General features: G+C 42.7%; 1 protein-coding gene across 1 annotated transcript; it reads right to left on the reverse strand.

Moving 5' to 3' along the window:
• Positions 1-516: 516 nt before the first annotated feature.
• Positions 517-12,549, reverse strand: anln (anillin, actin binding protein). The gene is made up of 23 exons (XM_087835111.1): positions 12,419-12,549; positions 10,973-11,123; positions 10,471-10,890; positions 8,564-8,886; positions 8,133-8,442; positions 7,780-7,946; positions 7,599-7,688; positions 6,518-6,626; positions 5,955-6,235; positions 5,748-5,881; positions 5,527-5,668; positions 5,306-5,441; positions 4,925-5,098; positions 4,645-4,771; positions 4,473-4,521; positions 4,318-4,371; positions 4,189-4,221; positions 4,079-4,097; positions 2,807-2,919; positions 2,429-2,515; positions 2,227-2,334; positions 1,336-1,508; positions 517-1,260 (listed from the first exon to the last, which is right to left on the reverse strand). The coding sequence occupies exons 1-23, from the start codon at positions 12,434-12,436 to the stop codon at positions 1,143-1,145; spliced, it is 3,336 nt and encodes a 1,111-aa protein (XP_087691237.1). The 5' UTR covers positions 12,437-12,549; the 3' UTR covers positions 517-1,142.
• Positions 12,550-14,909: the final 2,360 nt, after the last annotated feature.

The following is a 14,909-nucleotide window of genomic DNA, read 5'->3' on the forward strand; positions in this document are numbered from 1 at the left end:
CTTTTAAAAAAGTGCTTTTATTGAAAATGTTATTTATTTGCAGGTCACTGGACTATTTTATTTACTCTGCATCGTCTAACAGGCATCTAAGAGGTAAACATGCACTCTGTAGTTCGCTGTTACACCTGAGACTCATTAACATGTAAATAAAATGACATCATTTGAAAAAGGCGGCCCCCAGCTTCCTGGTAGATACACGGGTGGCATCAATTTTAAAATCATCAAGTTACTGTCACAAGTAAAGTGACCTCAATCTCCCACCTCGACGGCGCTGCGATTCAAACTACACTAGTTATACGATCGTATAAACTCCTACGTCACCGAGTTACTGTGTTCATATGCACGTCCATGCTGCAGGGTGACAATCATCAGCCTTTTACAGCTGAGGAGTCAAACTGTCACCTTAGAGGAAAAAAATGACTCCCCCCCCGATCTCTTTGTGTAGAGGAGCCGTGTGTTATATCTGACAGAACCTTTACATTTTAATTAAAAATAAGAACAAATAACCAAAAAAAACTGAAACATGGAAGCACAGCGGTTACGCACTGCTGCATCACACTGATGTCTGGGTTCAAACAGCAGCTGGAGCTCGTTGTGCAGCTGACATGTTCTACCTGTGCCTGGTTCTCTCTCCCACAGACATGGACAGTACAGACAGACAGCTGGGACACGGGTCAGCATGCTGGTTATGCAGACTCAGGCTTCAGAGCAGGATACGTAACATCGGCTCCCCAGTTATCTCCATTGAACATAATACGTTTTTGGGGGAGGGGTTTATAAAGCATGGACACATATACACACACACGTATATATTTAGAGACAGAGGAATGTCAACACCACGCACATTCAAGTTTCAACACTGAAACCAAATGTTTTAAAGCCATGCAGCACGTGCATATTAAATATTAGCATTAACGTAAACGTGGCAACATCAGCCGAAGCACATCAAACAGGCTAATGCATCAGATATATAAAAACCCAACACCCACGTAAACGCAGAAAAACCTGTCCTAGCATGTGTCGGATGTTTATTTCCCCTCCTGTGATCAATGATCCTGTTCTACTCAAACATCCAGCTGGTATCATAGTGTATTGCACTTAGTAAGCCATGCAGCATCAGCAGTCCAAAGAAAACAAAGGCGTTAGTTGGGCAGCGGTCTGTTACAGGCTGGCTGCCACATCCGCAGGTCCACCAGGATCTGGTTCAGCTTCTTCATCCACAGGTTTCTCTCCTCCTTGGTGTCAGCACTCAGCCAATTTCTGCACAGGAAACAAGCAGAGTGTTGACTGTCATCAACCCAGGAGCAAGTACCTGTCCATATGGTGGAGACTTACCTGGTGACACACATGGTGTTCTGGCACTGGCTGACGAGCGTTTCTCTGTCATCATCTCTCCGTGGTCTGACGGTGATGAGCTCCATCGTGTTGGGTCGGGCACAGAACTCTCTGCTGGCTGGTTCCACTGCCTTACTGGTGCAGTTGGACAGGTTGATGCGACCAATGGGATTCTAAGAGAACAACCCTGTTCAGTCAGATGTCTTTACACACACTTTATTCTTAAGGCTGTAAACTTTGGCTCCGTCTATTTAATGAATTTCAGTTGTTACTGCAGGTTTAGAGCAGTCACATGTTAGTCAGCAGTCATTGTTTGCAGCACGTGAATGTAGAGAAACAGACAAACTTGCTTGCGTGGCTCGTAGCATTGTTACTAGGGATGCACCGATACTGTAAAGTGTGTGTGTACTCATAAAAGTTAACCGATACCAACTTATTTCATTAGTCAGAGGGTGGCTTGTCATTTCTGTTGTAGCTTTTTAGATTGGCCACTAGGGGGCCAATTATTATTTTATTTATTATTTATTTTATAATAATTATTTTGTTTGTTTGTTTATATTATGGACACTCTGCAATAATTTAAAAGTTTATTTTATTCCAAACAGAAGTGTTTATTTATTATTCTGAAAGCTCGAGACAGTGCCAATAGTTCAGTGATATTTTGTTAAATTACAATGTGGAGACTCTGCAACAATTTAACAGAAGTGCTTATTTTTCAAGATTTAATTTTTTATCGGCAGAGAATAAAATAAAACCTGTCTTCCAATTCATTGCGTGTGTGTGTGTGTGTGTGTGTGGTAGAAGTATCGTTTTTTGTACTCTGTATCAGCAAGTACTCAGATCCAAGTATCGGTTTGTAAAAATTGGTATCGTTGCATCCCTAATTGTTACCTTTCTCTTCTCATCGTCTGGGTAAGTCCAGTAGGAGATGCAGTATCCTGACAGGACGCACCATCGTCTGTGCCAAGCTCCAAACCCACTAACATCTTCAAACATTGTCTGTGGTAAGAAAAAACAAAGACAGATGATTAGACTTCAAGAATAGTTGTAGCAGCACATTAAGGCCAGTATCAGCCTCATGAGCCATACTCACCAGGAAGCCCCTTTCCTCCACCTTTGAGCCCACTTCACAGTGCAGCTTAAGGTAGATGTGGCCCTCCAAAGGGCACAAGAATGGCACCTGTGACCCAGAGCAGTCAGACTGAATAACACTTCATACAGTGCTGTGCAAAAGTCATGAGCCGCTGCATATTTCTTTATATTTTACCAGGAAAATAAGAAATGACAATCATTTGATGTGTGTGTGTGTGTGTGTGTGTGTGTGTGTGTATGTGTGTGTGTCTGTGTGTGTCATGTTTAATACTTAATTACATACATAGGCTGACATGATTCCTGAGTTTACAGATGCATGAGGATGTAACAGTGTGAATGGAGACAGATATACATGAATATGAACTCAGGCCTTTCTTACCTTCTCCAAAGCAAACTGGGTCTTCCCAATTGAAGCCAGGGTGAGCTTGTATGCTCCAATCAGAGCAAAGTTACTGGTGCGAACCGCATTGGGGCCTCCAGGACTGGCCACAACTACAACAACATACATCATGCTTAATAATGACAAGTGACACAGGGGGAAGTAATGAACACATGAAAAAGGAAGGTGCAAAAAGACAGCTGTCAGTAATTAGAAACCCTGCTACTGGGTGCAAATTCATATCAGCTGCTTCCTGTAAAAAGGTGCCTCATTACTGACATCTAGTGAGAATTTCATCTCAAAAGAATCTTTAGAAATATATTTACTTAAAAAAAATTGGTGATGTGTACCCACTCTGGCTCCATCCGTCTCATTTGTTTTTTTCAGACATACATCATAACTAAACATCTGTATTTTGGTTTTGCTCAGATACAACTTTCCAAACAAAAACTGTCACACTGACTAAAGACGTCACCTGGAAGATAGGGGTGGGGAAAAAAATGGATACTGTGTAGTATCATGGTGATATTTTGTTTGCTAATAATGTATGGATACAGGGACAGCAGAAATTGATATTTTGTTACAAAAAGGTTTTTGTGCTCTGACTTCAGAGCATGTTGATCCTTTTTCTGAGCAAGAATCCTGACATTCCTTCACTGTCCAAATGTGTTTAACTTGTTTTTGGCAGCAATAAACATGACAGTTTACGTATTTTAATTTAAGACATGTTTTATTTTAATTAAGTTTAAAACTTTTTTATTTAATGTAAAATTATATTTTGTTTTAATTTACTTTCAAATTCTTCAGTTGCTGAAGGGGCTGCATAGTTTTCATAAACTGCATAGTTCAGAATAGCTATAATTGTACCAGATGGTTGATTCAGTTAAGTTGGACTAGACTATAATACAAACCGTTCAGTTTGTCAACAATAAAACTGAAATGAGAGAAAGACTGAGTGTGAGACTTTGATATTAGAGAAAATGAATATTGATAAAGTTTACCTTTATGTACAGAATCTGAATATCGCAAAATATTTTTAAAAATTGCAATAATATCGTATCGTGGGATGTATGGTGATTCCCACCTCTACTGGAAGAGTATTGAAATGTTTCTTCTGTTTAAAATGGAACAACTCAAATGAACAGATCACTGATCCAATACGTTTATTTGACCTAATAAAGCTTAAATATTGAGACCATCACTCTGCATCTTTACACTTTGTTACATAACAGTCTTCCCAGCACAGTTTGTATAAACCTTAGTGTCACATACCTGGTGTCTGTGTCGTCTTCTGCAGGAGAAGAAGAAATTCATTAACATGTGGAAAAAAGGAGCTTTTTTCTCATTTTTCCTTTAAAGTTTTAGTTTTTTTAAATACTTACAGTGATGGTGAGGAACTTCTTTGGAGTGATCGCCTAGGAAGATGAAGAAAAATATTACATTTGTTTTAAAGAGTAACGTGAGAACACACACTCTAACAGCAAACAAAAGCAAAATAAAACAGGAATTACTTTCGACTTGTTGGTTTTCTTCTTCTTGTCGCTGCAGATTTCCCGTTTCTGCACCTGAAAGCAAACAGCACTGTGCACCATCAGTAACAGAAACTTATAGAGGACTATGATGACGGCGTCACAGAAACACAGAGCTGCAGAACGAGGACACGTACCAGACAGTAAACTTCTACACTGATGTCAAAGCCGCTGTCGACGTCAGATCTGAAATAAACGAGTAAATAAATTGATTGTGATTCGTTTTCAATAACAGAGGCGACGTGCTGACATGATGAGTGGACCACAGCAGTGCCTACACTAACGTCTGTCTGTCTGAGTCTGACTCACATGGTGAACTTGGTGGGGAAGGTGAGGGTGTCGCCACTCAGGCCACGGTGTGTCGTGGCTAAAGGCGTGGCCACAATGTTCTCTGGTCCCGCCCTGATCATGATGAAAAATGAATGTTTGGTAGACTCTGAAATAATGGAAACAGCATCACAACATTAGTGTGAAACTGTGGGATTTTACTCTGACTGTGAAGATTCTCAAATCTCACAAATAACAGTTTAATAAAAGCACTCGTTCAGATGTGGTCTAATGGAGACCTGCAGTGTTATGGATCGTGTACCTGGTTTATTGGCAGTGGAACAGACAAAGTCTGCCTTGAGAGGCAGGCGTAGCTCCTGCAGGGTGATGCAGCCTTTGGAGGCCGTCGGCTGCGGGGCTGCAGGCCCCTCTTTCCTTCCTCCTGGACTTCCTCTCAGCTGGTCCAGCTCCACCTTCAGTGCTTCTCTCTTTTCGCCTGAGGCCGTCAAACGTAAACAAAGTCATGTCTTTGGGGCCAAACCACGTCCCTCATTAATCCTCTAAACACCGACATGTGGAGCGTCGACACAGGGCAGGTCTGTGCAATGCTCTCACATTTTATACAGGAAACTAAATATTAGCACCAAGTGTGTTTGTGTTCCTTTACTCAACAACCTTGAGCTGATAAGGAAACATCACTTACTTGCCACCAGCAGCAGCCTCTCCGCCTCAGCCTCCACCTGTGAGCCTTTCCCGTGTTCTTCGTCGGTGCAGCAGTTGAGTGCCTGGCTGGCTTGGTAGATAACCGTCTGCTGCAGGTTGATTTCATTTGTCAGAATCTACACAAAAGGCAGATTGTTGTGTGAGATCAGACTGTAGTTTATTACCAGTTGAAATCCTACAAGCTACAAGTTTAACGTAAACCTTTATCTTCTGTTTGACGCTGAACAGGCTGGATGCTCGGGGCTCCTCGGCTCTCTTAGAAACGTCTTCTCTTCTCACAATAACCTGCTTCACGCCGGGCCTCTCGGTGTTCTTCACCCTGGTTGACCTGTACGCATCGATGCTTGCACGCAGCAACAAACGCTCAGTGAGACGGTGAAAGCAGACGAAGCATCTCAGCGCTGCGCAGAGGAAACGCTTACCTGTAGGGAAGCTTGTGGTCCTCACTCGAGACACTTGCAGCATCTCCATCGGAGGAGGTCTGGAAGCTTTCGGCTTTGGCGACGTCGTCTGGAGTCGTGCTCTTCATAATGAACGAGTTGGCTGGAGTGGACGTCTGCACGAGTCATGGAGAAAATATTATCACCGAGCAATAACCGCTGCGTTTCCATGGACTCGTCGGTGCTTACCATCATTCTCTTTTCTGGACTGTTCACCACAGCGGCCACGGTCTCTGCCAGTGGAGTGAGGAGGGACATCGAGGAGATGTTTAAAGCATCTTCCTCATCGCAGCTGTGATCTTCACTCTGCTCTAGATCTCCAAACAGCTCGTTGATGACGGTAGAATTGATGGACTGATCTTCTCTTTTCTCCTCTGGGGTCTCTTCAGTCAACCTATCTGTAGTGTGAACAGCCACTTTCAGGGGGCTGGAGGTCAACACTGGAGGGGAGCTCATCAGCTGACCACCTGCTGTTTATTCAAACCCATGTTAGAAACCTTGAAACTGTCATCAGGAGGTTTGTTTTGTTGTGTGGAGCTGCACCAACACCCTAAACTCAAAATCTGGAGTTAAACTGAATCAGTGCTGAGGGTCAAACAGAACCACCGATGGTGACATTTGAAGGTGTGTGCAATCATTCAAACACACAGCAGTCATTGCACTATGACTAAAAACAATCTGCCGACACCAGATAACTGATAACTTTACCAGCAGTCCGAGTACTCGGTCTGTTCAGGGCTGTCATGCAATACCTGAAGCAGTGCGCTCGCCGCGTGCGTCAGATGCCTTATATGGTGCAGGGAGTTCATCCGGTGGCTCAGATGACATCACTTCTCTCTCAACAGGCTTTACGACCTCTTCCTGAAAAGTACATCATTTGAAAAATCCAACGGGGTAAATGCTGGGAGACTTTGGTCCTGTCCAAATTCATGGGCTGCATACTCTTGAGGACCCGGCCTTCGCGGTCTACGTGGGCCGGGTCCTCAGAAGGTCGGGTAGGCCGGAAGTAAACGGCCGTGGAATTGGACGGTCCAGCCTTCTGATCAGCGTCACCGCTGTCTCGGTGGAGTTTAATAAACTCGACCGTCTCACACTTCTGTTTAATCAGTTTTCTGTTTGACGTTTAGTCAGCTGTGTAAAAACCACTCGGGGGATTAATAAAGTTTTATTTTATCTAATCTAATAACTTTAATCTCAGCCAAACTGATTTACTCACGAACAAACAAAACACTGAAAAAAGCCAAACAATAACATTTTAGGTTGTCTAAGTGACTTATATATCACGTTTAACCTGAGCAGCGAAAGTCCGCGGTGATCTGAAAATGATGTGCCGGGAGTTGTGCCGTTCTCGGCGGCTTCAGTGACCCCCGAGCTCCCGGCGAGCTATCGAGCTGGTGGGTAGCAGATGCTCCGAAAACGTCGAAGCACTTTTGCAAATATGCGATATCTTGATAAACGAGCAGATATTTGATGTTTACACAGCTACTTTCTCGCCTGAAAATATGTTAAAAGTTTATTTTGTGACTCAGAAAGATTAATAAGAGTAACTTTAAAACTTAGTAGCGGCCGCCATTGTTGGAAACTGGAGTTTGGCTGGGCCGCGCTATGAATTCTGGGATAGGCCACGAAGGACACACCCGACCCATCCTTCAAATTCGGGGAAAAGGAGGACGCATTTGTCGGCTGCATTCGGAGGAGTCTATGAATTTGGACAGCCTTCGGCGCGTCGCTGTGACGTAATCGGTCTACAAATGCGTCCTCAGGAGGAAGCAGCCCATGAATTTGGACACGACCTTTATTTACTCTGTGTGTGCCTGATGCTTCCTGTCCAACCTTAGTGTCCGCTCCTCCTTCTTTGTCCTTCCACATTTTGCTCCTCTGCTGGAAGCGACTGCAGATTTGAGCCAGCTCGCTCTCACGCTCCTGAAACAAGCTTGTTATTAGCATGTGCCGTTCTGCTGTTCGGATGAGGGCGAAAAACATGACTGCAGCACCAAGAATGACATCAACCTACCAGTTTCTGTCTCATAGTGATGTCAGCGGTGCTTGTGTTTGTAGCCTGGGCAGCTCTGAGTCTCTCCTGTACCGACCTGGTGTTTGGACTCACGGAGGCAGCGCTGCTCTGTACGCCGACTCGAGCAGGCAAGCTCTGGTTGATGCGCTCCCGCAAAGATTTCACTCCTATTTGAGATGGTAAAAATCAACTAATGGGTCTGTGTCAACACTGATGTGAGCAGACAATTAAAGGACAATGTAGGACGGTGCCCCTGGTACACAAGTGAATAGACCCAGCTGATGTGCTAAGAAACTGGCCAAATCAAAACATGCAGAGACTACCACTGAGCAACTTTCATCAGTCCAACTCACCAAAAGCTGCTGTAGTGACCTTTTCCCTCGAGACTGGAAGGTCGGATGAGCTGGGCTTGGCACAAAGCTCCGGCTTCTGGGGGCTGCAGGAGGCATCTGGGCCTTTGGACAGGGCCTGATGTTTTTGGGGACTTTGAAGCGCCGACATGGAGGAGCTGGAGGAGCTGGCCTTCTGCTGAGTAGATAAGAGGGCCGGTTCCTCAACCGAGGTCTTCAGATGAGTAGAGGAAACTGTAGCGCCCTGGTTGGAGCACTTCTGAGGACTGGATACTGAGTCTGCTTTTTGAAGGCTTGGAGAAAACGCAGCCTGCTGAAAAATAAACAGATGGAAAGTTTATTTATACAGGAGATTATGATGGATTTCCAGGAAACCTCGCAGGAAAAACTAAAATTTGAATAGTGAAGCGATTATGCAGAAGATAAAATAATACCTGTTTGGAGATGCCCGTGCACTTGCTCCTCACGGTTGAACTGGTCACCGAAACGCTGGGTTTAGCGCTGGAAGCCGCAGCGTCTCTGACTGTGAATCTGGGACTCGACGAAGTAGCGAGCGTCTCCTTTGCTTTCTCTTTGGGGGTTTTAGCATGGCTGACATCATCCTCCCAGGAACCAATGGTTGCAGCCAGGTTGGCCAGTCTGCCTCTCCTCCCAAGGGAAGTTTCTGAGGAGACGGAGGGACTGGCAGCTGGTTGGGCATCAAACGGTCTGTTTATCGTGGATACAGGAATACAGTCTGAAGGTACATCACAAGCATCTGAAAAGGGAGAAACAATTTCACTTTTACACGTTTATTCACACGTAAAAAGCGAAGACGTTATCTGGAATTTCAGGATCAGAGCTCATCTGAGGAGGAAGATGGAGCATCTGTTTTTCTGAATCCTTCTTGGTGTCATGAACTGTAACCTCACTCAAACTTATTTTTGGTTAAAAGAATCAGTGTGTGTTATATCGTTCTACATTACATATAAGAGAGATTTCTTTAAAATAAACAGCATCAGAAAACATTTCAACCTCCTGTTGTCTGCTTGTAGACGTGGGAATCACCAGACAACACAATACACAGTCACTAAAACCTGCCATAAGACCGACTCACTACCATCAGTCTGACACGCAGCACGATCTGTTTCTGAAACTACAGCAACTGTGAGAAATGATCAAAAATCCCACATCTGTGACTTTCTACATATTAGGGGTGGGGAAATGGATACTGTGTAGTATCATGATACTTTGTTTGCTAATAATGTATCGATACAGGGACAGCAGAAATCGATATTTTGTTACAAAAAAAGCTTTTTTTCTGAGCAAGAATCCTGACATTCCTTCACTGTCCAAATGTGTTTAACTTTTTTTTGGCAGCAATAAACATGACAGTTTACTTATTTTAATTTAAGACATGTTTTATTTTAATTAAGTTTAAAACTTTTTTATTTAATGTAAAATTATATTTGTTTTAATTTACTTTCAAATTCTTCAGTTGCTGAAGGGGCTGCATAGTTTTCATAAACTGCATAGTTCAGAATAGCTATAATTGTACCAGATGGTTGATTCAGTTAAGTTGGACTAGACTGTAATACAAACCGTTCAGTTTGTCAACAATCAAACTGAAATGAGAGAAAGACTGAGTGTGAGACTTTGATATTAGAGAAAATGAATATTGATAAAGTTTACCTTTATGTACAGAATCTGAATATCCCAAAATATTTTTAAAAATTGCAATAATATCGTATCATGCGTTAAGTATTGTGATAATATCGTATCGAGGGATGTATGGTGATTCCCACCTCTACTACATAGACAGAAATTCACATTTAACTTTAACATTTGCACTCAGCACCTTCCTGCTCCATAAGAAAACAACCAGCTGGCAGTTCAGTCCTCGAGTTGTCACTGACTTGTTCAGATTATTGATAAAACTGCTGACTGACTGTCAGGCGACCTGTGCAGTCACCTTTGGTGTGGACAAGCACTTAGTCACCACGAGCTACAGACTGTGGAACAAAACATCCAGTCAGCTGGATTCAAACATGGATTTTTTAGCTTTGTTTTTGTAGATGGGAGGAGGCTGCTGTGCTTTTCTGTCTCGTGGCTGAGCCGTTTGCTTGATCTGAATTAGGAACGAGCTTCAACCTCAGTGTGTCCGGAGTTTGAGGTTTTTTTGGTTGAGCCGATTTCATGTAGATTCCCTCAGCTGTTGTTATCTCAGGATGGTGATCGTTTGTCTCAGACTCATTTTTATTTATTTATGATAATTCTGCCCCGCCCCCTCCTGAAGTCCTGTTAATAACTTCCTGTAAATTTAAACTCATTTTATGTAAATGAAACAGCAGGAAACTGTTACCGTCAGTGTTCCAGCACTTCCTCTGCTCTGCCAGGTGTTTTAAGCGTGATTTCATGCCGGCAGCAGATGGAGCTGGATCCTCTTTGTTACTCTGAGCTGGATTGGCGGCTCCCATCTGTGCTTCTGTTCTGCTCGGAGGAACAAGAGCAGTGCAGACGGCCACCTTGTCGGGTTCTGGGCGTTCAGTTTTCAGCTGCACTGCCTGAGACTGCAGAACAGGCTTTCCTGAAGTCTTCTCCGAGGAGGAGAAAGGCCGGATGCTGGCTGGACCCACCGGGGGCTTTTTGTCTGTGGGAGGATCTGAGAGAAGAGGAGCTTGTGGCATCACCGGCTCCTGGTTCTCTTCATCAGCTGCAGGTTGGACATTTTCTCCAGAGCACTTACGCTTCGAGGGAGACGGCTTCGTGGACGTCTGGGGCACTGACAACAATAAAGAGATTTAAGCAAACAAGACAGCTGCAGCTCAGAGGTTAAAGTGCCAAAACACTAAAGGGGCTCCTACCTTTATCAATAAGAGACTCGCTGATCACAACGTTTGTGTCAGTCAGTGGCTCTCGAGGCCTTTTCACCACCTGTCTGTTCGCTGCATTGCTTCTTTCTGCGAGTTTCTTCTGGAGGTTCTCTCTGCGAGCTCGAGTTCGCTCCAACAGTTTCTAGTTTGGTAGAGTGGGGTTGTTAATAAACATCACCTCTGTAGTGTTCAACTGCTTTAGTGAAACAGAGTCAAGCTACATGACAAACTAAAGCCAGGTGCACAAAGGGATTTATGGCAACGCTGCTGCAGCTAAAGGGATGATGCCGCTCCCAGATACAGTTTCTGTATCAAAGATCATTTACACGTGTTTACACCTCATATAAATGGTTTAATAGTCTCCTATAGCTTTGGGCTCTCACTGTTCTCTTTGACTACTATTACAAATAAATACAAGCATGCCATTAAGTAAAGTCTGGGAGCAGGCAGAGCTCTATGTTGCTCATTTCACCTGCACACAAACTGTAAATAAATACTGTTTATTTATGTTAAAAACGCTACTGAGCACATTTAACACGTGCTTTTACAGCAATCATACAAATAAGTGAGTGCAAAACTCAAACTATCACTTTCACACTGGAAGCTGGGATTCCCCTCACTGTCAGATTCTAATGTTTCTCAGTTTTAGCTGTCAGAGCTGATAATTCCTGAAACATGTGAACGCATCCAAAGAAACACGAAGTAACCAAAGATAATAAGAATGTGTTTCTAACACTGCGTTTACATTTCTCCTGTTTGTTATTGCATTCTGCTGTCTTACTATTTATATTCTAATTGCTGCATATTTATGCACCCATAATCTCGTTGTCCATGAACAATTCCACTAAAGGCCTAATTCTATTCTATTCTATTCTGCTGTGCAAGTTCCGACACATACGACACTCTACATCAGCTCTGCAGGCGCTGACGAAAAGCATTGCTGAAGAATGACGCACGCCTCCTGTACGCCTGCGGTTTAATAATGACATCAGACATGATTCATGTCGGTTAGTTAGCTGGCAACACCGACATGAGTGAAAATAACAGAAAAGAAAGAAACAAGTCCGACTGCTGGACACAGCCACGGACACTCCGCGAGTTTAATGACTGGGGCGTTGTTTAAGGAGCGCTTAAATATAACGATCATTCAGGAGCGAAATACTTGTTAACTTTCCAACCACACACATACTGACATTAAAATGAGACACTTTTTTGTGGCTCGTGTAGTCGTTTTGACCAAAGAAACACGTGACATGTTTTCTTCAGCCGTGTTAAAAATGTCAACGTCTAAAGCTAATAACAAACAAGCTAATCGCCCGTGCTGTCTGAGCGTTACCATTATAACATTTGGTTTTTACGTTAGCTGTGCACTATCCAGTCACTTTAACGCAGCTTCTTCCGTTGTTGGCTGATTAGTAAAGTTTTTCTGTGACTCACCTCAGTAAACGGATCCATTCTGGTTACTTTCTAACAACTCGACTGCAGTTTGAAGTAAAACTACTACAACTGCGTGTACAGAGAACTACGCGTCTCCAGCTTCTCTCTTTGTACCAAACAGCTTCTGTTCAAATTTGAAATTCGGCGCTGTCACTACTGCGCAGACTCTACATCTTCAACGGATCACTTAGAGCCAATCAAAATCACCGAGAGGGGTCGTGACCGGTGTTGTGCCAAAGAATGACTTCCGGTGTTTCTGTGTGTGTTTTATGTTTGCTCAGATTATAAAATAATCTGCAGTCAACAGAGTTTACGAAGGTGTTACATATAAAATAAAGAAATGGCCTGTTTTGCGGGTATCTTTACGACTCAGCGTTATTTCACATACTGTGTTCTACATTGTATTTGTTTCAGCCCTTTTTGACCACTTAAAATATTCTGAAATTATCGTTATGTTAATTTTTGTTTTTGCTATTTTTGCTGCCCTCTTGGTCCGATCTCTTTTGGAAAAGAAATCTTTTCATGTCAATGAGTTGAATGTAAATATATACATTCATTAATAACATAAAAGTTGCTTTGCAAAAAAAAAAAAAAAAAAAAACGGATTGCAGTTTCTACCTTGTGACAAAAATATATATTATTGTTTCTGACTTTAAACATTTGTAATTTCCGATCGTTTAAATGTCGCCAATCAAAATTTTGGAAAATGTCGGGGATTGCTTTTTTGGCAGGAATTACAATCCTGTCTAAGTTTTTGCAAGAGGAAAAAACACAAACATAATTCATGCCAAGTTCCCGGCACTACAGAGTCATGTATTCTTGTATCATGGATCACCAGCAGCACGGCTTCGTTGTTGGATTCAAAACCCGCTGCAGCACATTCATGGGCGGAGCCTGCTCAGTGCTTTGGCTGTGGCCAGGGCTGGACTGAGACATAAAATGGGCATTTTGACTAGAGACCGGCCCACCAGGTATTTATAGGAAAAGCCATAAAGCCTTTGAATGAAAACAAACGCTGTTGTGACAGTGATGTACAGTTTTGTTGGTATATTTCTATACATTTTACATCAGATAAAAACTTTGGTTGTAAGCTTCAGATAATTATTTATTAAAAGCGAGACATTTTAAATGAGAATAAGAAATTAAAGTATTTCTTTGTGCCCCGCCCCTGCACAGTTACCAGCTGTCAGGTACTTAGAAAAGGATGCTGGTGTTATTTGTCTCTCAGAAACAGTTCATAACTTCCCTTCAACTCATTCATGTCACCTAAAAGGTAAACCTGTTTCTCCATCACCTGTTCAGCTCTGATGATTCAGTAAGGACATCTCCTGGTTTCATCTTCATGTTTCCCTCTCACCACATATCCAAACCCACATCATGACCAGCAGCTTTACAGCTGTGGCTCCAGCAAACATCAGCTGATACTAGAAATTAATATTAAATAAATTCTAACAACAGCTGATCAAGCTTAAACGTGCTGCTGTTGTTTAACGCGACATCCGCTGGTTTCCTCTTTCTGGCGCAAAGTGAGCGATAAACAAACAAGAGAGAAAAGCCGATCAGCTGATCATTGATCAGTTTTTGATTGAAGTGGCAACAGGAGAGAGAGGGGAGAGAATGAGAGAAGAAGAGGCAGCTGACAGCATAACGAGCAGAATAACTCCAGCTTTTTCATTGTAGCTGAAGTCCGGAACAAACTGTGTTCCTTTTCAGCTTAATATGAAACGCATAATATTTTCTCTGAATGCGGGACGATTCTGTTTTTTACAGGACGGTTGGCAACTCTACTAACTAACCTTATGAATAAAATAAAGTTCACTATCAGTAACATCATAGAAACTCCATCATGCTAGTACGCAGTACAAGTTATTGTAACTGACTGTAAAAAGTCAGCACAACGAAAATGGTTGCTTTATATCTGACCCAGATAGACTGCAGGTCATAACTTCTTACCTGAAGTTCAGTTCACCCCCTCGGGTCTCTCCTCCTCCTGCCTCCACTTTCCCTCATTTTTTAGTTTTAGTTTTTGAAAAGGTTAGACAGAGTGTAAATGTGAAAAACAAAATGCAGCATTAGACCCTGATTGGGGCGGTGAGGTGACCTTTAATTCCCCTTATCTAACCGTGTGAGGTCAAAAGACTTTGACTGGGTGTTACTCTTCAGTCAGGTAACCAGCAACATGAAGCTTCCAGTTTGTTTGGCTGTGTCTGCAGTGACTGATCTACAGAACACCAACAGTCATGAACTCTGGAGATGTAGGATCTTACTGGGGGACTCGTGTGAAGGATCTCTATTATTTTGGACAGATATTTTAATCTTGATTAATTAACAATGTTATGAGGTTCAACACTTTGGATTCAGTCAACTTGTGTTTCTGTTTTTGTAAACAAGAAAAAATGTAAATACGGAGCCCCGCAGGGGACATGGGAGAAAAAAAAAATTAAGACAGACTTTTGCGAGATCTCGCAAAAGTTTAGCCGCATTCTTCGGA

Source organism: Neolamprologus brichardi, chromosome 22 (assembly GCF_056152115.1).
Source record: "Neolamprologus brichardi isolate AB-2024 chromosome 22, ASM5615211v1, whole genome shotgun sequence".
Lineage (NCBI taxonomy): Eukaryota > Metazoa > Chordata > Actinopteri > Cichliformes > Cichlidae > Neolamprologus > Neolamprologus brichardi.

Bases quoted from the DNA above. Each gene is read 5' to 3' on its own strand.
- anln (XM_087835111.1), bottom strand. The intron at 6,236-6,517 runs GTATTGCATGAC...TTGAATAAACAG, and splicing joins CGGCGAGCGCACTGCTTCAG to CAGGTGGTCAGCTGATGAGC. The intron at 5,442-5,526 runs GTTTACGTTAAA...CCTTTTGTGTAG, and splicing joins GCGTCAAACAGAAGATAAAG to ATTCTGACAAATGAAATCAA.